Raw genomic sequence first — 24568 nt, 5'->3', positions numbered from 1 at the left:
AGCATGTCCAGTCAGCCTGACTGCATGTCTTTGGACTGTGGGAGGAAACCGGAGCACCTGGAGGAAACCCACGCAGACACGGGGAGACCTGGTCACCCGGCTGGGAATCAACCTCAGGCCCTCCTTGCTCATACTAAACTAACTGAATCAAATCTTGGTGAGATGTGAGGATTCCTGATGCACTGATTCCTCAAATCAGATTATTAAGACATCAAAGTTGTACAAAAAGGAGATCATTCAGAACTGCAGTGACAAAAACACAGACATCTTCTTGCTTTTCAAAAGATCATTTAATTAAATTGGTTTTCAATTAATTTAATTCAATATAATTTAAGTAAGAAAGAGCAGTATGGATCAAAGTAGATGATCTGTACGAAGAAGCAATAGTAAGTGTGACGGAATGACGATGACGACTGAATAACAATCATTAACTCTGCAAGGACCGGAGGGACCCCTTTCAGCTCGCCTAGTCTTGCAATCGACGTTACAGACCTCAAAAAACACTTTTATACTGAACTGCTTAGTCGTAAGGAGGAGACTGAGAACTGTACAAGCCTCACCAAAACCAGCAGTGGTGAAGATACTGAAGTGAGAAGAGAAGGACGGCATCGATATATATATACACATGTTATAAGAACTGGATGTTGTATATGAAGCCACTGGTCATTTGAATGCTCCTGAGTTTAGACGTAGATCCGTCGAGGCGAAAGCGCCTGCGGTGGTGAATGTGGAGGAGTTTGTGCTTGTAGGTCCTGAGTCTCAGCACAAAAACACTGACCAGTGCGTTAGCCCCATCTGAAATGACCTCACCCCGCTGCACTCGGCTTGATAATGAACCTGAATCTGGCCGCACACGAGCGCTAGACTAAACGAATCACCGCCGAGCTGTTTGAATCATGAAGACGGAAACGTCCGTCTATATGCAAAGAATTTGTGATTCGGGTGAACTTAATTATCACAAAGTGCAAACGAAGAAGATCTAAGCTGATGAGTTTTTCGGGCTTTCTGGCTTGCTAAGGTGAGAGCAGTCTCTCCAGCTGACGCCGCACTTTTTTTGTCGCGCTTGACTCCGAGGCCCACGCAGACTCGCTGTCGGCCGATCCAGATGATGAGGGGGAGGACCGAGACTGTCCCACCATCACAGACAACAGCAGGGGCGCAGCAAAAAAACACTAATCTGCAAAACACATGGACAATGGTAAAGGTGGGTGATATGGCAAAAATATAATATCATGATACTTGAAGACATTTTCACAATGCACATTATGTATTGTTTGGAATTGTTGGAACAAAATCTTGTACCACTGTTTTTTGTCTTTTCTTTTCTTCTTTTTACATATTTGAAAAAGTACCATAAAATCTTGTGACATTAAAGTTGCACTGTGTAAGATCTGGGAAATTGGAGACCCCTGTGGTGAAAATGTGTAATTGCACCCAAAATGAGGCAGAATATTTTGTAATGTTGGTTTTGTTTCAGACCCCTAAATCTGATGATTGTGAGCACATTGAAAGAGAATTCAAGAGATCTCATGAGACCTAAACGTAAAGCAGGATCTTCTTTTTTGAACCTGTGAATGATGTTGATGTGTTAAGACGTATGATGTGGTAAGAAAACTCCAGCGAAATCCGACCGATGCCTCTAACTTTTAAATTATTCAATTTTTTCAGGCTTTACAGGGCGACTCGCAGCAGCGCACTCGCCATATTTAGAAAAAAAGATCTTAACTCACATTAAAAGTTTAAGATAATTGAGTCAAACCTGAGGATACGTCAACCTCTAGTGGTTCAGTAGATGAACTACAACAACACTGATCAACAAAAGGTCAAGAAATTCTGCAAAGGCCGACGTTGTACTCTCTGTTTTTTAAATCTGTTAGGATTAAGAAGTCATGTCGTTTACTCCCAGTTTAAGCCAGTCTGGTGGATTTTTTGGAACATGCAGGTGCTAAATCAGTGCTCTCACCATGACACCACTTCCTTGTTCAGTTGGTCCTTTTCCTGAGCACCTGGTCTCCTGAGCTGACCGTCATCCTCTATACAAACACATTTAACAGATTTAGGAACAACGAGGCCCCTCCAGGGGGCCTGAGACAAATAACCGCTTTAATTCTCATTCAGAATGCAGGAAGGTGAATGCTTGAATACTTGCCTGCTGGGAGTCCCTCTATGTCCTCCAGAAGATTGGCAGTAGAGGCTGCAGTTCCTAGTCTGAAACCAGAGTTATGGAGTAACTGCATGTACTGCCAGCAGAATTAACTACCATCCTCTGTCTGTTTCTCATCTGTCCGTTTCCCATTTAAACCCACTGGCAACTTCATTTGCCACTGTGTAGAAATATACATCTCCTCTCTATTTTAAAAATACAGGGTAAAGTGTTCTACAGCTTTTTAAACCTTTACGCATGATAGAACACAGTTTTACACAGGATTTTGAAAATAAAAACAAAACAAAAGCATATATACTGAGTTTGCTCAAACTGTAGTTTCACAGTAAAAAAATATACAAAAAATGAAGCATTCAGACCGAAAATATTTTACAAGGATAATGTTATAATTCTTTTAAGGCCAAAACATTAATGGAGATGGTAATAATACTTTCTATTAGGATGTGTCTGTCCCAAACCCTAAGCCCTAAATTTATACTTGTGAAAATAACACTGACGCTTTTAATTGTTGTTTTTAAAATATCTTTTTTGTTTCTTTTAAAGTTGAAATATTTAGATTTATCGTAAGTTTAATTGTTAGATCTTTTTAGATTTTTTAAAAATGCTATCCCACATTTTCATGTCACTACTGAAACCAAAAGACTTTTATTCTGTAGGTCGGAGCCTTATTTTAGCCACACCCCTGCACTTTAGAGCAGGAAGTGAGACTGCATGCCTGTCCCTCATGGCCACATGGTGAACATTGTTTTAAAGTAAATATTGACTGAAATGTAGTCATTTTTTTGCGTTTTAATGAAAAATAGCATTTATTTGTGAACAACTGTTCAAAGCTGTGTTTGCTAGTCATGTGCTAGCTAATGTTACTGTATATTTTTGTACATGTTGACATGTTTAAATTTAATAAATTGTGAATATTTCTAGAAAAAAATTGACAAAAAGAAATGTATACAGCATCTTTAATTTTTTGGATATTGACAAATATTTAAGTAGCCACTAAAATTGCTGGTAGGCAAAAACTAATGTTAAACATACATCCAAAAAGGTCAATTTCTATTTGTCTTTCAACACAATGAGATTTGCATACTGTTTCTAATTAAAGCAATAAGCCATTGGAGGCTGTGTGCTACTGCCATTTTATCACAGGGAAGGGTGTTGTTAGGCACGATGCGAAGTGGAGTGCCTAAAATTCTTCCCCATGATAAAATGGCTTATTGCTTTATTAAAACGGCAGCCAACATAAAACATAAAAACATCATAACGCAGCACTGTTTAATGCAAAAACGTTTGCTTTATAAGTACTTTTTGGCCATCAAATTACCATCGTGAGTCTTATTTAGCACCAACCTAACCTCTTCCCACACTGAGGCTGTATCTCAAATGGCTCCCTGCTCCCTACATAGTGCACTATGTAGTAATTTCAATACTGGCTCCTGCATCCCAGCAGTGCATAATATAGCTAATAGCCTTTTGGGATTCATCCACATCCTTACTCAACAAATAATGCATTACTTGCCTGTAGAAGCAAGAATTTCAAAACTTACATAGCACACAGAGCCGTTTGAGACTCAGTCTGGGTTTGATGCTACTTCTGACTGAAACACGGACATTTGAAGCACGTGAATCATTTAAGTCACACTCTTCAGTTTTTAATATTGCAGTTTTACAGTGAAACATACCATAAGTACTTTAATTTAAGCCTGTGAGTTGATTAGCCTGTTAGCTGTATTTCAGCCTGTAGGCTAGCTGACCAGCCTAGTTAAGAAAATAAGTTGTCAGCCCCCAATTTAAACAAAAAACTAGATTCTTTCTTCATCAGTACACATGTGGTCCATGTGAGCAGCATTAGAGTCAAAGATTATTCCATGAACAGCACACGGATTTTTCGTGACGAGGTGCAGTAATAGAGTTCAGTTGTTGTGAGGTTGTCATAGGTGTGCATATATATTGTGTGTTTTACAATTTCAGCCAATTGTAGGACTGGAACCATCTATTTTATAAAGGTCTTTGTACAATATTAATGTTAATAATGTTACATGTTTTGCTTTTAAATATTGTGAACGAGGTTATTTTTTTACTCTTCAATACAAGCAAAGGACGCTATGCATTAGAAAATGTAATGAATTTTGTTTTTTTTATTTAAAATACAGCCAAATGTTTTCTTATTAATATGCAGTATCATTCAAAACCTGATTGATTCTGTGTTCCTCATAATCAGACATTCTGATCTAAAGATCTAAAGGCTTAAATGCTTGAAATATGAATAGTGAAATTTCTGAGGTACCAGGTTCCTCAGCTCTGTTGGAAAAGTGTCTCAGGTGAAACTTTTATCTTTGAAAGAGAGGAGAAGATCGAGCTCTACTCTTGCTTCATATCTGAAAACATCCACATATGTTTCATTCTTTTACTGTGAGAAAGTGTTTCAGGAGGATACGAATGATGCTTGAGCAGAGCCCTCTTTTTGGACTTTCTCCGTCGGGTTTTTTCAGAGAAAGATCTGGCAATTTCAAAAAGCTTCTTCCTTGTAGCTGCAAAATATAAAAAAAATAAACAGGTCAAAAAACTGCTACAATACATTTTGATCTCAGAAACATAAAGAATGACCTACAGAATAGGCCACACAAAACAATCCTTCTTTATTGAATGTATTCTACAGCATTATTCTGTAATGTACAGTAATGTACTCAATTAATTTAAAGGTTATATATTCAACATTTTAAACATTAATACAGCAGCAAACAACCATTTTCTATGTACAGATATAGTGGAGTAACAGCGTGATGAGAAGCGAATGAAGTCACGCCCCCTCTGTGTGTGTTAGTGTGTGTGTGTGTGTTCGTGTGTGAGCCTGGCCGTGCATGCATGACAGTCCCACCCTGTGAAAATGATGGCACTTCTTACATTTTGTTTTGCCCTCCCCAGACAGCGACTGCCCGCGCAGCAGTGTGCATGCACCAATTCGAACAAGAAGCTGAGGCACCAAAATGTAGTCTTAACTGCTGCACCTTTTAAGGCGGAGCGGAGCTTCTGAAGGAGCACTTAAGGGAGGGGTGGATTTGTTTTGCTGTTGTTCAAATATCAAAAATCATTTTCCAGAATTGTACATTGCACCTTTAAATTTCTAAATGTACTGAGATATTTATACATTTAACTGCATAAAGAAATAACAAAAATCTAAAAAACAGCTTTAAAAGGTCTACACAGCTGATGCTCCTAGATTTTTTTAAGCACATTCTAAAAGCAGGCCATGTCCTGATAAGCGCTGATGTCACGCTGAATGACCTAACTACACCGTATATTAGAGCCATCCTTCATCTCCTGTTACCAAATTTAGAAATTACGTGGCTCCAACTGCAGCCAGGCGACCGTTTCATGGCCTGAAGAGAAAGAATGAGAGTATAATGCCACACGGGACAGAAAAGGCATGCAGTCGCGCACAGGCTCATACTTTAATCTGCCATGGTGATTATATTCTGCACAGTGTCTTTCTGATTTGCAATTCAATACAGCAAAACAAACTGGGGGACAGCGAGCAGACAAAGGGAGAGCCAGGTGTCCGTCTGTTACAGATCATTATCTGGTTATAGGAGCGGTGGGGACCGGCGGTGGGGTTACAGTATTTGTTGTGTTTGTTTTTGTCCACTTGCAGTACAAAAATGTTCTAAATTTGTAGGAAACCTAAGAAAAAAGGGCCAAAATTTCCATGTTTCCTTTTTAAGGAGTATAAAAAGTATTTTAATAATATATTCAAAAAAAAAAATGTGAAATTTGTTTTTATGTGCCTTGACTTTAAAAAGGCATGTAATCCAAAAGTAACAGAAAGTAATCAGATTACATTTCTTTAATGTAGTAATCCTTTGGATTAGATTACAGGTTTACAGATTATATTTTTAACAGGTAATCAATAATCTGTACCGGAATACATTTTTAAAATAACCCTCCCAGCCCTGCTATTACTATATTAAGGTACTTACGTGTATATAGGACATAGGTTTACAATAAATAGATACTTATACAAATGGGACACATTATTAATATTACATATTATTAATATTATACATCAGTATAAGCACCCCCACCAATCACCCCCAAAAGCAGTTCAGTTCACCTGTTCTGCTGCAGCTTTGACCTACTTTCTGTTCTATTTTTAGTTTTTTATGTTTTTTTTGGAACATTAACACTTTCAATGAACATCTTTCATTAAAATCACATATTAAATGATATAATACTGAGTAACCCAACACTTTTTTGGTTAACACATACTACTTTAGAGGGTTTATATGTCATATTAAACAATGTAACAATGAGTAACCCAACATCTTTTGTGCAATGTAACTCCAGGCGGACCTCTGGACTCTTCACACTAGGTAAACACGTTCTTACTCTGTTTTAGTGGGGTTTATATACCATCTTAAATAATATAATAATGAGTAACCCGACATCTTTTGAAAACTACTTCTCCACGTTATAACAGATGTTACTGCACACATGAGCTCCTTCTGGTGTAGATGGTGCTTACAGTGCCCCCTGCTGGAAAACCTTCAGACTGCATGTAACTTCTAAAGCCACACCCACAAGCTTTACATATTAAAAAATGAGGGGTTTTCCATTTTTATAGTGCAGTCACTCTGAAATTCAGCTATAGATGCCTTTAAAAAACCATGTAGTATTATAGTTTCATAATTTTAATAATCTAAATCACTTGGGTACTTGAGCTGTACAGAAAATACTGAAGAGTTTTCTCAGATACTAGATTAGATTAGATTGTCTTTATAGGTCCTGAGGGACAATTTGTTTTGTAGACAGCAGTCAACACAACCAACATTAATAAATGACATAAGGTATGTATAAGATATACACTATATTAATATATTAATTAATTAATGTATAGGTGACCCAGTACTTTTGTCCATATAGTGTACATATACAATAGGTGTCATCATATCAGGGTTACAAATGGGTACAAAAACACAGAGAGTCCTTAGGTCCTTGGCCAATGGACCTACAGCTTGTTCAAAAGCCCAGTGACTGATGGAACAAATGACCTCAGATATCTGTCTGAATTGGCCCTCCTAGGGAAATTTACTTCTGTCCTGATGACAGGAGACAAAACTCTGCATGAAGAGTGATGATATTAAATCCTGCTCTGGGAAACATTCAGCAGAGACAGTGGGGAATTTACTCTACTGTAGCCCAGTGGGTTCTTAAGGCCCCATAACAGCCCAATGTTTTAAAAATAAATGTAAAGAAAACATTATGTGTACATAGTTTTTAACATTATCTCCTGCCTTTTTCCGATCCTGTTTTCCGGCTATAGAAGGGAATCAGAGGATCTTTTCCTGCTTCTAAAAGTTCCAAGTCTCCAGAAAAAAAAACTCCAGCAGCACTGCTGTGTCTGATCCACTCATACCAGCACAACACACACTAGCACACCACCACCACATCAGTGTCACTGCAGTGCTGAGAATGATCCACCACCCAAATAACACCTGCTCTGTGGTGGTCCTGTGGGGGTCCTGACCATTGAAGAACAGGGTAAAAGGGGGCTAACAAAGTATCAGAGAAACAGATGGACTACAGTCTGTAACTGTAGAACTACAAAGTCCAGCTACACGATAAGTGTAGCTGATAAAATAGACAATGAGTGTAGAAACAAGGTGGTGTACTTGATGGAGTGGCCAATCAGTGCTTATGTAATATATATATGGAACATCAAATCCTGACATAATATAAAATGTGTGTATGTGTGCGTGTTTTGGAGGGGGGTAACTACTTACATTTGCCCATGTGCTTGAGTTTGTCACGGAACAAGGCATCATCTGAGGCAGAGGTGCAGGCCTCCTCAGACCCTGAGGCACAATGATCTCCTGCACACACACACACACACACACACACACACAGAATAATTCATATAATAAAACACACTCTGAACAGATCCCATATTATGCCGAGTATGAATGGAGCACGAAGCTATTAGCAGATGCAGCCCACCGCTTCTGATCTAAGACCCACACCCTCTTCATCCATTCTGAAACATTTGCAATTAAAGCCATAGTTCAGTGAAGAATCAAATTTACCCAATTTTCGACCTCAAATGTAGTTAATCGGTCAAGAAATGTCTGATGTCTGAGGTTTGCTTCTTAATTTTGCATTACAGTTACAAGGCTAATGTAGGTAATGATGAAAACTTATAGGCCACTAATTAACTGCTGTACTATAAAACTACTCTATCTATAAAAATGTCCGTTTTATAGGTAACAATATGCCAAATTACAACTTGACACAGTTCAAGGTGCACGTGTACTGGTTTAGATAGTAATGGGTAGGTTATAAACGTCCATTTTTTGCTACATTATCCTCGTAGCTCTAGTACAAAACTGAAGAATACTAAACATAGCTTGGCTGATCAACTATGTTCGGTTCTAAAGTGTCCATGTCCTACATTTTTACTGTATTTTACTTTACCGAGGTCCACTTATGACATCTGTGTGGTTTTATATACCAAAAATAATTCATTTTTATATGATCATTTCTCATTTTCTCTTTATCGATTAGAAGTAAACAGGCTGTTATTGTTACTATGCCTTTAAAACTGATGCATGTAAATGATCTCTGTTCTAATTGGCTGCCCTGTATTGTGCCTCATTCGACAAGCAGTTCAGAATGAAACACGCCTTATAGAGTTAAACTGCTGTAGGCTGAATAGGAAGATATATATAGTTATGTTATAGCTGAGGTTTAGGGGAGGAACATGGCTGAAACCCCTCCTTCTACCAAACTAACGCCCTATAAATTCACATCTTCACCTTTCGCTTCCATGGCAAAGTGTTTGCAATCCCCTCTGCCCTCCATCTCCTCCCTATTCCTCAGTCCTAAATCAGTCCTGCTACAGCCGTGAGGGGGGTCCGGCCTTTTAGCTACAGGCAGAAACTGCCCAGAACTCCAGCCCAAGTTCTCAGAGTTCTACCCTCTACCTCACTCAGTCTTCCCTCATACTACCACCACCATGTTGAAGGCACGGTCTGAAGTCACAAAATGTAAATGTGTTGTGTTTTGTGACATCACAAAAACAGCAGCTCCAAACCGGGATGTTTAGGCAGCTTAGTTACCATATGTGGACCTCATGGACTGTAGAATGAACTGTATTTCTTGTTTACATTCTACAGCACAATCTATTACAAAAATCTATTTTAATGACATGGCGCTTCAAGGGGAGCACTGTGTAAGTGTTCTTTTCAGCAGAACTATCGCTTTAACAGACACACTCACACTAGTCTGAGATCAGTGGGGCTAAGCGCGTGCAGTGGAGCCGTTTGAATGATATCTACCTTCTGCGCATCTCTCCATGCAAGCGGATGAATGATAGCCCTGGGATTTCAGGGACTCATACCTCTGACGATCTACAACATAAAAGCCAGTATGAAAAGGTCAATGAGGGTTCAGACGAAGGTGTGGCAGCCCAGAGTCTGGCTCCACCCTCTCTGTTCACGAGAGTGAGCATAATGCATTATGCACTGGCAGAGAAAACACTTCATACAGCACTATGAAGGAATTCCTCCTCCACATCATGCAAGCAGACAGAACCGAGGAATTATAAAGGAAAACGACAATTCAGGGTTTAAAAAATGTTCTGCACAAATGAAAGTGGAAATGTATGGAGATGAAAATGGAACATTTGTGGATAAAGTTTTCATTGCACTAGAATTACACATCTGATGATAAACAGTGCATTAGAATTAAATATCTAATGGTGAACAATGCACTAGAATTATACACTGATGGTGAACAGTGCAGTAGAATTATACATCTGATGGTGAACACTGCACTAGAATTATACATCTGATGGTGAACACTGCACTAGAATTATACATCTGATGGTGAACACTGCACTAGAATTATACATCTGATGGTGAACACTGCACTAGAATTATACATCTGATGGTGAACATTGCACTAGAATTATACACTGATAGTGAACAGTGCTCTAGAATTATACATCTGTTGGTGAACAGTGATCTAGAATTATACATCTGATGGTGAACAATGCACTAGAATTATACATCTGATGGGAAACAGTGCACAAGAATTATACACTGATAGTGAACAGTGCACTAGAATTATACACTGATGGTGAACAGTGATGGTGAACAGTGCACTAGAATTATACATCTGATGGTGAATAGTGAACCATGATGGTGAATATTGCACTAGAATTACACATTTAATGGTGAAGATATATATTTATATTTATGTATATATGTACATTAATGAAGCAAATAAATAGAAATTGTGTGCTAAAATTTGCAGAAAAAAACAATATTTAAGTGTGTTCTCTGCAGACGATGTGTCACCTTGTTGCCTTGTTTTCACTTAGAAAATACTAAACTAAACATGTAATTGACCAGGGGTGTTTGCATACACCTGATACAGGATATATATGGTCACTGGTTGAAACATGTAGCCACTGTTGCTCTCACTGGACGTCGTTGAAGGAGAGTAAAAACCACTTTCACTCTATGGAAGTAATGTTACTGAATTATTAAAGATAATAAAAACATTCTGACCAAGTCTATTCTGTCCACTCATACAGCTGTACCAAAATGTACTGCATTTTAAATAGGGTCTTTCTTCTTTAGGGTCAAATCTGAGCAAATGTGATTAATCACAATTAATTATACAAAATAAAATGATTAATAGTAGTTAATAGTAATTCATTTTAAAATGAATCATTTGACAGCCCTCAATATTATATTATCAATGTAATATATTTAAAAAGAATGTATGCGTTTTGTACATTATTTTCTATATTATATTCTATAATATTTACCTTTTCTTTTTACAGGGCTTTATGTCTAGAAATTAGGGCTGCAAGATATGGTCATAAAGCTGTTGGATAATCACAACGATGATATGAGAAGAGATAAATTCTTATAAAAATAGGCTGCCTATTTAACCAACCTTTCATTTAAGCAAATATCAACAAAATACAAAATTTAAAAAGCACCATTCCCTGTTCACTGTTTTTATGAAGCATCGAAAGCTATTTGACTGGGTGCCCCCATGAATTCACAGCGTGCTAAACGTTCCATGATGTGCCTCAGTCTAAACACAGTCAGGATTCCCTGAAGAACTTTTCTATTCCTGGTTGCAGTCAGACTATGAATGAACAAATACGTATTTTTCAATATAAATCCAGAAAAATGAATAAATCTGCATTTAATTCCTTAAAAAAGCTTCTTATGATGATGCAGATTTGTTGTAACAGTAGCTAACAGCTAATAGCTAACTGCTTCATATACACCACTACAGTGTATTTATTTTACACACAACACTGAGAGTGAAAATACGTTTGAAGCATTTTTACAAGCTAATCGATCAGGATAGGGTAGTTTTTTAGCTATGTAAGGATATGTTTAGGATCTGTTTCAAGCCCAGCGCATGGGGAGCCAAGTGTGTCAACTTTGGTGCCTGCATGTGTGAGGTAGTTTGATCTGTTCTGTCAATCATGTAGCCCTCCCAACGCTCAGGAGCATGTGCACTTTGTGACTGCGTGCTCTGTGCAGCACCTCTCTCCAGGGCGATGAGGAAATCTCTGTTGCGCTGCAGCTCCCTCATGAACTCCTCATTCTGCAGGAACAGAGCGATACGCTCATCCTCCAGGTACTGCTTCAGCTTCCTGTCCTGCTCCGACGCCCAACCGGACCCACTGGGGGCTGCCCCACTGCCCGACGCCGCTGAGTACTGCGTCAGGGAAGACAGCGAGGATGAAGAGGAGGAAGGCTGTGACAGGCTGCTCTGAGAACGCTGTGGGGTGCAAACAGAACATCAATGTTAAATTTGCCTTCAGGTTCAGTTCATTTTATACGTAGACTGAACTGGAAGTATTACAGTAGTACTTCAGCAAAAAAATCCACTCTGGACTTGCTTAAGTGGTTCCAGACACTGAATGCAATACAGTTATCTATAAAATTCAGGCTTCAAGATGACTGCTACTGGATTTATAGATAACAGTGTCAGAAACCACATAAGTAAGTCTCTTGGCGATTACTTAAAGGAGATCTAGTAAAACTGCATTTTCCTTGCCAGTGAAATATGAAGTCTCTGCTGTTCTGCATTTCCCTTTAACATAAGGCGTGGGATTCTACAGGATTTGCCACTCACCCAGCCTTCATAGTCTCACTGAGTAACCACACCCACTCACCCAGCCTTCATACTGTCACTGAGTAACCACACCCACTCACCCAGCCTTCATACTCTCACTGAATAACCACACCCACTCACCCAGCCTTCATACTTTCACTGAATAACCACACCCACTCACCCAGCCTTCATACTTTCACTGAAAAACCACACCCACTCACCCAGCCTTCATACTGTCACTGAATAACCACACCCACTCACCCAGCCTTCATACTGTCACTGAATAACCACGCCCACTCACCCAGCCTTCATACTGTCACTGAATAACCACGCCCACTCACCCAGCCTTCATACTTTCACTGAATAACCACGCCCACTCACCCAGCCTTCATGCTTTCACTGAGTAACCACACCCACTCACCCAGCCTTCATACTTTCACTGAATAACCACGCCCACTCACTCAGCCTTCATACTGTCACTGAATAACCACGCCCACTCACCCAGCCTTCATACTGTCACTGAATAACCACGCCCACTCACCCAGCCTTCATACTTTCACTGAATAACCACGCCCACTCACCCAGCCTTCATGCTTTCACTGAGTAACCACACCCACTCACCCAGCCTTCATACTTTCACTGAATAACCACACCCACTCACCCAGCCTTCATACTTTCACTGAATAACCACGCCCACTCACCCAGCCTTCATGCTTTCACTGAGTAACCACACCCACTCACCCAGCCTTCATACTTTCACTGAATAACCACACCCACTCACCCAGCCTTCATACTGTCACTGAATAACCACGCCCACTCACCCAGCCTTCATACTGTCACTGAATAACCACGCCCACTCACCCAGCCTTCATACTTTCACTGAATAACCACGCCCACTCACCCAGCCTTCATACTTTCACTGAGTAACCACACCCACTCACCCAGCCTTCATGCTTTCACCGAATAACCACACCCACTCACCCAGCCTTCATACTTTCACTGAATAACCACACCCACTCACCCAGCCTTCATACTTTCACCGAATAACCACGCCCACTCACCCAGCCTTCATACTTTCACTGAGTAACCACACCCACTCACCCAGCCTTCATGCTTTCACCGAATAACCACACCCACTCACCCAGCCTTCATAGTCTCACTGAATAACCACACCCACTCACCCAGCCTTCATACTCTCACTGAATAACCACACCCACTCACCCAGCCTTCATAGTCTCACTGAATAACCACGCCCACTCACCCAGCCTTCATACTCTCACTGAATAACCACGCCCACTCACCCAGCCTTCATACTCTCACTGAATAACCACGCCCACTCACCCAGCCTTCATACTCTCACTGAGTAACCACGCCCACTCACCCAGCCTTCATACTCTCACTGAATAACCACGCCCACTCACCCAGCCTTCATACTGTCACTGAATAACCACGCCCACTCACCCAGCCTTCATACTGTCACTGAATAAACACGCCCACTCACCCAGCCTTCACACTTTCACTGAATAACCACGCCCACTCACCCAGCCTTCATACTCTCACTGAATAACCACACCCACTCACCCAGCCTTCATAGTCTCACTGAATAACCACACCCACTCACCCAGCCTTCATACTTTCACTGAATAACCACCCCACTCACCCAGCCTTCATAGTCTCACTGAATAACCACGCCCACTCACCCAGCCTTCATACTTTCACTGAATAACCACACCCACTCACCCAGCCTTCATACTTTCACTAAATAACCACACCCACTCACCCAGCCTTCATACTTTCACCATTAACAGTATCCATTAATATTCAGAGACAGGCTTTGAGTTTAAATCCTCACTAAAGGAGTCAACAAACTGTGAAATTTGGCTGTGTTTGAAATCGCCTATTACATACTGCTCATGTACTGATTCTGCACAGAAGTAGTAAGTAGTGTGCAGTACATGACCAACATGAATTTCCCCGGTACGCCAAAGATACTGGATGATGTGCTGTTCTGGCAAATTTTTTTCCAGTACGCTTCGTAATATACCATTTCAGGAGGACATAACCACTGACATAACCTGGATATTTCGAATAGCTCTGTATCCAGCCTTTCTTCTATACATTAAAATGGCAAAATGAAAGAAATCTGACCAAACGCTGCTGCACTCAGTGCAACTCTGAACGAGCTTCTCTGCTGGTCTTGAGGTGGGTTTGCTTACGTTTTCTAACTTTCTGCATGACGTGGATAAAACAGTAACTCAGCTGAATGATACGCTCAGCATCGGCTTTTCAGGCTCCCGCGTGAAGTCACACTGCTTATATTCAGTCGGAGTAGCTCAGATTACCAACTACCGGTGTAATGAAAATGAAATGACTTGCAAACGGAGGAAAACAGGTGTGTTTGGAAACCACAGTTTTACCACACAGACCAACCCACAGCTGACGTTTTTAAAGTTTATTTGTGGCTTTGAAGAAGGGTAGAAAACACCGCCCTGCCCTCTGTCACACTATGGGGTGTATTTTAAAACACACTGAAAAGCAGCTAGCTACGGGTGCTAAGCAGTGATTGGAGGGCTGAAGAATATGGGGTGGGTCTTGAGATGGTCTGATTGGCTCGGTCTCAGACATAGACAGGCTAGTCGTGCCTCTTCCATAGTATGGCACGCAGCTTGTGTTGTATACTGGAGAAGTAGTAGTACTGATGAACAGCAGTATGCAGAACACAGTACATACTGATACAGTATGCAGTACAAAGTATACAGTAAACTATTTCAAACACAGCCAAAGTGTTACTTAAATGTCTTTTATGTGCTTCACATGTCTGTGTTTAAACTAGAGAAAAGCTACTTACTTATAATTTAGTGACTGTCTCAGCGTAAACAGGCTTAAAAAGCTAAAAATGAGGTCTTGCTACACGGTTCTCCGCTTCAGCCACCAAGGTGCAGTGACCACACCCTTTACTCCACCCCCTCTACAAAAACAGCCTACGAGAGCACCTGTCATTAGCATACTAAACTACTTGTTCTTCACAAAATGCATCATACAAAGACTGAATTAAGGTGTTATTTGTGTTGTACTCTTCTTTGTTGTCTTTTAAAGAGTGCAGGGAACTATATTAAATTGGAAAGAAGAGTTCAAATGTCTCCCTCAACAAGAGAAGTGTGTGACGTTTTAGGCACGCAGTTTTCTCAGTGGCAATCAGTTTGAGCCCACCCTGCGTTTATTTCATTTTCAGACAAATCGGCCACTCCGCACAAGTTATTAATTTTTCAGAAGATATTTCTGAGGATATTAGATATAAGACAATACACTAAAGCCAAACTGAAGTTTTTTAAGCTCCACTCTTGCTTCAGATCTGAAAACATCCACAGCCATCTTTCCACTGTGAGAGGACAACTCAGCACTATGGGTCTGAAAGGATGTGTAGCTGTCAAGAAGCCCTCACTGAGGAAATAAATAGACAAAAAAAAGAGTCTAGATATCAATATTATTGCATGCTGATTACTTAGTGAGAAGCAAGAAACACAATCAACTTCTAAGACTGAAGTGAAAAACTGAAAGTGAGTCTCCTGAAAAGAATGGAAGTTGTAATAAGCTTCCATTAGGAAGCTCATTACAGGAGTGGACACAAGATGATATCATATTTAGCTGTTGAGGCTTTTGTGTTATTCTCTGATAAATATGTTTCCTGCTACTTTTTCTGAAGAAAAAAAACTTGTACTTGATGGTCGTTTTGACTGGAAATAAAATAAAGTAAGTGAAAGGTGGATTCTGACTTTTGCACAGTACTGTATTTAAGCTACCATTACATGTATGCTATGTTACCATGTAACAGAACTAAAGAACCAAACTTTATACACCAAAAAGTTCTTGCCTGACTGACCACATTTAGAATAGAGGAGAAAATAGCTTTTTTATTGCTAAACTCCTTTAAACAGCCATCTGAAATTACTTCTAGTGCATCATACTGGAGTTAGACACCGTAGGAGGTTCTAATATGCAGCTAAATCTCATTACACTAGAATATTCTAATGACCTACTGAAACAGTGAGGTTAATGCTTTCGGCTCTACACGTCGGAAATCGCAACAGGCTCTGTTGCACGGCCCTGTGTGCACGTGTGATTAGAATTGCTGATGGATCTGGACGAGCCATGGCCTAAGTTAATGATCCATTATCGGTCAGGAAGAGCGCCATAAATCTACCTGCAGACTGTCCAGCTGCTGGGGCAGAATCCGCAAGAAGTCATCGGGGAGGTTGCCTAGTAACGGCGGGTTCCAGTTCCTGTAGCCGCCGACCTGCCGATGCCCGGGTGGGGGATGGGCATCAAACCTGGCATTAGCGTGGGCACACAAAATCAAGGTCACTCTGTGGGCGCAGAGATCCATCACTGTACATTAAACTTAATGACGTTCTTCCACTCTTCCTTTCTGAGCTGTGGTCCTCTGAGTAATGTGCTTCTTTCACTCACAAACACAAAGGGGGGGGCGCAGATATTGTGTGTTGAGAATTAATGGCATCCTTACAGCAGGAACAGCAGCGCCTCTGGCAAACTACACTCTACCCACATGAGCTGCAGTAACATCAGACCACCAGCAGGTGGAGCACTGACTTTGAGAACACAACTGTCTTAAAAGAGTGAGTTCAAAGACTTCACAGAGCCCAACAAATTCCCCAAATAATTTAATCTAGTATTTAAACACTGCTGAACTTTTACAACATACACTATATGGCCAAAAGTATGTGGACACCCATCCTAATTACTGAGTTCAGGTGTTTCAGCCACATCTACTGCTAACAGGTGTATGAAATCAAGAACACAGCCATGCAATCTCCGCAGTAGAATGGGTCGCACTGAAGAGCTCAGGGACTTTAAACATGGCACTGTCATAACATGCCACAAGTCAGTTTCAGCAATGCTAGATCTGCCATGGTCACCTGTAAGTGCTATTAGGGCAAAATGGAACCATCTAGGAGCAAAAACAACTCAGCCACGAAGCGGTAGACCAGAGCAGGGCTGCTGAGTGGTGGAGTGCATATTGCATGAGAATCGCTTATCCTCAGAGTTCAAAACTGCTTATGGAAGCAACATCAGCACAAGAACCGTGCTTCGGAAGCTTTTAAGGAATGGGTTTCCACAGCCGAGCAGCTGCACTCGCCTGCACATTGACAGTCTGATGGATGAATCTGGGTTTGGCGGATGCCAGGAGAACGTTAACTACTGGAATGCACAGTGCAGTAAGCAGTAAAGTTTGGTGGAGGAGGGATAATGGGCTGGGGCTGTTTTTTAGGGTTTGGACTCCTTAGCTCCAATGAAGGGTAGTGTTAATGTAATAGCATACAAACACATTTTAGAAAATTATCCATGATTATCCAAATTACTGCACAGAGCCTTGACCTCAACCCCACTGAACACTTTTGGAAAGAGCTGAAACGGTGATTGTGAACCAGGTCTTCTCGTCCAACATCAGTTCCTGACCTCACAAATGCTCTTTTGACAAATGGGCACAATTTCAATCAGACACTCTCCAACATCTTACGGTAAACCTTCCCAGAAGACTGAAGGCAGCTATAGCCACAAAGGCAAATATTAATTATATTAACTCCATATTAATGCCCATGGTTTTGGAATAGGATGTCCCACAAGCTCATAGAGGTGTAATGGTCAGGCGCCCACATACTTGTGACCATACAGTGTACCTTTCTCTTCCCAGCCATCATCCTGATGACTTACAATATAAACATAATGGAGCAGATTTTTTCATAATCACAGACTCTGTTAACTTGTGGAGTGACTGGTGTCCCCTAGAGATGTTAATGAGTATAAGGTCAGAGTGGAAACCCTCCACTCCTCCTGTCTCTTGCCTGGGTGGTGGAATGGATGGCAGGTCTGCTGGGTGTTTCCTGTCGTAGATGTGCATGTCGTAGGAGGGCGGCGAGTACACAGGAGGAGGTTCCTCATCTGAGCTGTCCGGCTCTAACGTCCTCTCCAGGATCTGCGGACGGAACCAACAAACACATATACACAGACAGACAAATCCAGATTATGTGAGGAATATATGGCAAAAGCAGCTACTGGCATCTGTTTTATGTATTATTCTCAAAAGAAAACAGTATATAGTCATAAACACAAGTGCACAATCTACATTTATTTGCTGATTACATATAAAGCATTTGGAAAAAATCAACATAAGCATAAAATGTCCCATACCTTTTACACAGGCCACATTTTATGATTTTTTTTTCATAGTCGCGTCCAGCTTTTAAAGTCCATACAAAAAATGATTTTTGGTAGCTGTTTTTGGAAACAGGAAAGAGTCACTGTGGCACTGGACTTCTTGCAGTCCCACACACAAGACTCCCCTCAGTGGGCGATGATGCTACTGCCCCCAAACTTTGCAATTGTCCTCCACAGTCTGTGACTGCTTTATCCCTTCTTCTTTTAAAGTTGAACTCAAAATGCTCACTATTCTTCTTCCTCACAGTCTTAGGTCATTGCTCGCTAGCAGCTCAACAGAGAGACACAAAGAGCCACCAGTGTCCTAGTTGATCTGATAACAGAACAACAGGGGAAATTTATTTGATTCTATTATTTGAAAATATCCAAGCAGATCTCCATTCCACCACAAGGGGGCCTGCAGTAAGAGGTTAATATATTATACTGTACTGCAGTCTCAATATGTGGTAATAAAGAGCAGTAGAGTGTTGGTTGCAGCTGTGCAGCCTCTGTCCTGGATAAAAACAGTCCTGGTGACAGCAGCCTGCCTGCGCTTAGCTTACGCCAGTTTACTGCGGGGCAGCAGCTTCTATTGTGTGAGAGAACTGCTTGACCTACTTGCTGAGCGAGGTCCTGGAGAGTGCAGCACACCCCAAAGCTTTAAAGCCAATGCCAGTGACAAGTGCTGGGCTCCTCTCAGAGGGGTTTGGGCTCAGCACTAATGCAAGCACATGAGCAACGTCCTGCCCCTTCACTATCCACTCCGAAGGAATATCAAGCCGCAGTTCAAACACTTTCAAACCCCCATGAGCTGCCTGGTCTGATGGGCTCGACTGCTTTGGGCCGCACAATCGGTAGCTAATGAGACGTGTGGAAGATTGTGCGGTCGAGGAAGGCTCCACATTAAATATGCATTATCTCTGCTTCTTGACATGTAGACTTCCACTGCTCTGGAGAGATCAAACAGTATCTGCGGATGAAGCTCGTAAAGCATTTAGACTCATGGGGTCCACTGTGTATTGCGATTTGAGAGAGGGCAGCTTAGCAATGCAAAGCTTCAGTGAAACTTTATATAAGGGTGTATTTGAACCGTTCAACCAAATGAGTTCAAACTGCAGTCCTACAGTAAAAGTATAGATATATACACTGATTGTTATGATCTATTTAAACCCAATGTAGTAATTGAGATATTAAAACAATAAATAGACACAAACTCATTATTTATAGTGTACTTTCTACTGAGAGGTATCTGTCCCAAACCCTAACCCCCAAATTTACACTTCTTAAAATTATAATAATAAAAATAATACACTTTTTTGTATTTTTTTCATGTCTTTTATGATCTTTGAAAACATTTCGTTAAAATTAAAGTTGAAATATTTAGAATTATCATGAGTTTAACTGTCAATTATCATGAGTTTAACACTTTATTTAAAACTTTGTCACTACCGAAATACAAAGAGTTTTAGTCAGTTGGCGGAGCTTTATTTTAGCCACACCCCTGCATTTCAGAGCAGGAAGTGAGACTGCATCCCTGTCCCTCATGGCCATATGGTGAGCAGTTAGATCCCATTTTTTTGAAGCAAATGTTTCCCAAAATCTGAAAATCAGTGTGAAACATTAAGAATTGTCACTACCGAAACACTTCTGCAATTAAGTAAACTTTCTTGTGTTTTAATGAAAAAATATGATTTTATGTGTGCACAACTGTTCAAAGCTGTGTTTTTACCGAAACTACTACTAAAACACTCAAAATTCTGTCAAGTTTCGGTAGTGTTATGATTCTTTTGTTATTGACAAATTTATCTATATAAAATAAATATAATCAAGGTATTGAGTCACTCAAAGCAAAAGAATTTTAATCTAAAATCCAAGTTAGTTAAAAGTTTGAAATCTATATAGAGAAGAAAGTATGTCAGAAAATGTTTAGGTGTATCCGTAAAGGCTAAAGTGCTCAAATGCCTGAAATTTGTTTCTGTAACATCCTGTCTTCCCCTGCGTTGTCTTGTTTCTGTCTGTATCTGCCTTTGTTTATCTCCCTTATGTCTTGCCATGTGCTTTTGCTGTTGTTTTGGTCTGTGTCTCCTCCCTGGGCCTGCCTCCTTGTCATTGGTCTCACCTATCTGTTGTCTATAGCCCAGCCCTCTCATTAGTTTCAGCTGTTTCTGGTCTGTTCTATGTACATTTATACTCCTGGTTGTGTGATTTGTGTTTGCTTTGGTGTTTTGTTTTCTAGTCCTCTTCATGTTCTTTAGTCTTGTTTCCTTTCTGTTGTAGCATTTTGTTTAATATTTTCTTATTGTTTTGTTACTTTGTGGATTCTTTCGTCATGGCTTTCAATAAAAACAAGGACTTGTGCTTGCATCCTGCCTCTTCGTCTCCCTCTACTTTACAGTTTCCAAAACAAATCTAATGTAAATATAAGGGATGGCCTGAACAGCATTTTACAGGCTTCGAACACTTGTTGGTATTTATAAATGAGGACTCCAATACTCGTTCTCAACACTACTCTTAGAAACACTGATATTTATGTTTCATAATTAACCATAATTTTATGTTCCTGCAGTCATATATATCCTGTAAATACAGTGTATAAGTAGTCAAGCTGTTTGCACCATATATTGCTCTGGAAGCTGTGATTGTCATGTAAATGCTAAGAGTGTAGCAAAGCAGAATTAGCGTTTTACTAACCACCGTCGTGCAGCCGTAGTTCATTTTTGTTAATTGCTTCTATCAATTTTATCAAATTATTTTATTGGCTAGTTCGCCAGTTTTTCTCATGGAAAGCAGCAGTGAGGGCGACACGCAGGCCGAGGCTCTTACACTATCTTCTAAATCATATTTGTAAAAAAACAAAAACAAACAAAAACTTTTTAAAAGCTTTTTAAAACTTTTTTTTTTACTTAAGCCACAGAACAGGAGAGGGAGCGCGTTATCGCGAAATAACATCACGGCTGTGATTTGGTCGCTGTAGATCATCACAGCCGTGATGTTATTCGCTGTAACACATGACCTCGAGTGTTCTACTGCTTTTATACAACAGTTAAATAAATAAAGTAAGAAATGAAGAAATCGAGTTGTAAACGTGGCGTTTAAGATGTTTTAATATTAGCAGCTCCGCTCATTCGCTGCATAGCTGGCAGTTCGTTCTCCAGCTCCACACAGACCAACACATTAAACTCGTTTACAGCCCATTTAGTTTGGCGAATGGTGTTGGGTTCATTTCTGGCTGATTCCAGGGTTGTTTAGCTGTTCTTCTGTCACAGCTGCCGACTGAAAAGCTGCTCAGTGGTGATGACAGTTTGGGAATTTAGTGTCGTCTCATCTTCAGAGTCTGACCGAATCAGCTGTCGGTCAAATGTGATCTTAAAAGTGTCCATTTTCTGTTTGTGGCAAAGTAAGTAGTAAAAAACGTTCGAATGGCTTGAGCGTCTCCTACAGCTGTCAAAGTCGTTGCTTAGCAACGGCGTCTCAGCAGAGTGATAGTGTTTGTGAAAAAAACGTGATGTTATGGTGAAATAACAGCACGATTAGAACGCTTCTCAACCAATCAGCTTGCGTGACTGTTGCATAAATCATTATAATCAGTGTGAAAGTTGTAAATGTAATAAAAGAACAGAACGAATTGGTTCTACACAATTTACAGTCCTGTTTAAGTGATGTTAAAGTTAAGTGTTTCTCCTTTTCATGCACAATCCTCGCATCTGCTTTTAAAGCGGTAATGTAACATTACGCTGGAGACTGAGCACTGTCCGGCCAACAAACTGATAGCAAATACTTTCTATTCTTAACTTCATTGATTCAATCGATCCTTCTATCCTTTCTATCCTCTACAGCCAAACTCCCCCATGTCCTACAGAAAGCAGGGCCTTGGTTTACATTGCTCATTTCCCTGCCTAAACAGTTTAACAGCAGGCTTATGATTCATTTATTAATCTCAAGCCTTTTCATCCATTACACTGCTATGAATGAATCAGTGACCACTTTCAAACTACTTTATCAAGTATGTAGATATGAGGGTGAGGAATGACCCAACAACAGCTTCTTAAGCCAGAAACATACTGCATTCAAGTACATGAACAGAAATGCTTTAAGATACACAAAGGTCATAATGTCATTCTGGTGCAGGTTGCATTCTGAATGTTGCAGCAAAGAGTGCAACAGCAGGTATAACACAGGAATAAACTGGACAAAAGACAAAAACTCTGTCCAGTTCCACCTGTAATTTAGTTATTTTGCATGTTCAAAAGCACATCCTCCTCGATTGTGAACTTCGTGAACTGGAATAATTGCAGGTCTGGTTTAAACTCTCTCTTATTGCCTTCTTAAGTACTGAGGTTAACTGTACTGAGCAAAAGTGACCATCCTTTCATTTATTTCCAGTCAAAATGACCCTCAAGTACAAGTTATTTATTGAATTCCAGAAAAAAACAGAAACATATATGTAACAGAAAATTAAAACTAAATCTAATATCAAATCTATCAGTATTTATTTGTCCACGCTTTACTTTCGTGCACCTACTGTCACCTTAACTCTTCCATCGTTCCAAACTTAAAACCAACCAGTTAGAGCTGCGTCCTCCCAAAAAAGCTGCTCCCTAAGATCTCACTGACATTATGTTCCCCTTCAAAGAGACACTTTTCACACTTAGTTTGTTTTCTAAAGTCTGTTATTCTCACATTTGTACCATTTGAGCCAAAACACTCCTACTTTGCATTCAAAAATAGAGACGTTTATTGTCTATATGTATTCCAGTCGAAGTCATAATAAACTTTACTTCATATCTGCTTCTTTATGATTGGTTTGCCAATTTGAACATAACCTGATGCAATACATCCCACAATCCATGTGCCAAAATTAAAGGCAACGCACAAACAACTACCCAAACTCTTCTTAGTTGCCTCACACATTTCTTTCTCAAGTGCAACTAAAATGGCTAAAGGAGATTCTGAAGAGATTAGATATGAGAGAATCCACCAGAAGAGGGAAGTCAAAAATATTAGAAAACTTTCCAAAACTGGATTATTAAAAGATGAGACAGAAAACAGTACTTAAATCTTTCATCTTCAAGAGAAAATCAAGCTCCACTCTTGTTCAAATCTTAAAAAAATCCACAGATGTTTCTGTCCATCCTTTCACTGTAAGAAGACAACTCAGCACTATGGGTCTAAAAAGATGTGCAGCTGTCAAGAACCCCTCACTGCAAAAAGGAAACAGATGTGGATTAAGGTTTTGTGGACTGATCTAAATTAGTCTAAATTTGTCACTGGGATTAGATGGATTGTGAGTGGAAAACTTTGGAGGTGTGGAAAAATATTCCTGCAGATTTCTTTAAAAAACTGAAAGCAAGCCTCCTAAAAAGAATAGAAGCTGTAATAAAGGAAAAGAGTGGACACATATTACATTCAGTTGTTGAGCTGTCTGTGTAATTTCTACTTAAAAGCTGTTCTGAATAAATAAAATAAATGAAAGGGTGGTCACTGACCTTTGAACTCCACTGTATGTAACGTAAATAACATGTACAATGGGACTGTGTACTTTCAAACCATTGGACAGGCTTTTTTTAGCATTTGTGCACTTGAGAAAGCTCATGTTTCTGGCCTTCGAGTTTAAGGGGCTGACCTCTGGGGGGATGCTGTCATCAGAATCCGAACTGTCATCCGTGCCCTGTCCGTCCAGACTCATCTGCAGCAGCTGATCGATGGTGGAGTCCACGGCGCCGTTGTTGGCCCGCAGGACGCACTCGATCACCTCGTGGTCCATGCTGGGGAACATGGTCTTGAAGTCGTCCATGGCTTGGTTAAACTCCAGCCGGCGCACTTGTCGCGGCGGTTTGCTGTTGTTGAGCTCGGACGCGGCGCCAGAGGCGCCTCCCCCTCGTGAGCCGTTGCCATGGCTGCCGTTGCTGCTGGCGCTGCGGCGGAACAGGCTGGTCATCATCCAAAGGGCCGCCAGTCGCCTGACCGCACTCCTCCTCCCCACCGGCAACGAAATGGTGCCTTCTGGACCCGTGCCAAGACCCGCAAACTCTCCAGGCTAAGCCCGCCCCCTCT

General features: G+C 40.5%; 1 protein-coding gene across 1 annotated transcript; it reads right to left on the bottom strand.

Annotated features, from left to right (window-relative positions):
* Positions 1 to 285: 285 nt before the first annotated feature.
* Positions 286 to 24568, bottom strand: cuedc1a (CUE domain containing 1a). The gene is made up of 10 exons (XM_036595874.1): positions 24138 to 24568; positions 18163 to 18293; positions 16503 to 16629; positions 11728 to 11965; positions 9490 to 9561; positions 7939 to 8028; positions 4596 to 4689; positions 2150 to 2208; positions 1964 to 2033; positions 286 to 1177 (listed from the first exon to the last, which is right to left on the bottom strand). Coding segments are annotated over exons 1-10 (1200 nt in total). The 5' UTR covers positions 24456 to 24568; the 3' UTR covers positions 286 to 1176.

Source organism: Colossoma macropomum, unplaced genomic scaffold (genome assembly GCF_904425465.1).
Source record: "Colossoma macropomum unplaced genomic scaffold, Colossoma_macropomum, whole genome shotgun sequence".
Taxonomy (NCBI): domain Eukaryota; kingdom Metazoa; phylum Chordata; class Actinopteri; order Characiformes; family Serrasalmidae; genus Colossoma; species Colossoma macropomum.
Note: the sequence above shows the minus strand (reverse complement) of the source record. Positions and strands in the feature narration are given on the sequence as shown.

Bases quoted from the DNA above. Each gene is read 5' to 3' on its own strand.
- cuedc1a (XM_036595874.1), bottom strand. From the start codon at position 24,455: ATGATGACCAGCCTGTTCCGCCGCAGCGCCAGCAGCAACGGCAGCCAT. The intron at 4,690-7,938 runs GTAAGTAGTTAC...TATATTTTGCAG, and splicing joins ACTCAAGCACATGGGCAAAT to CTACAAGGAAGAAGCTTTTT. The intron at 2,209-4,595 runs GTATCCTCCTGA...CTCTGGTTTCAG, and splicing joins GCTCTGCTCAAGCATCATTC to ACTAGGAACTGCAGCCTCTA.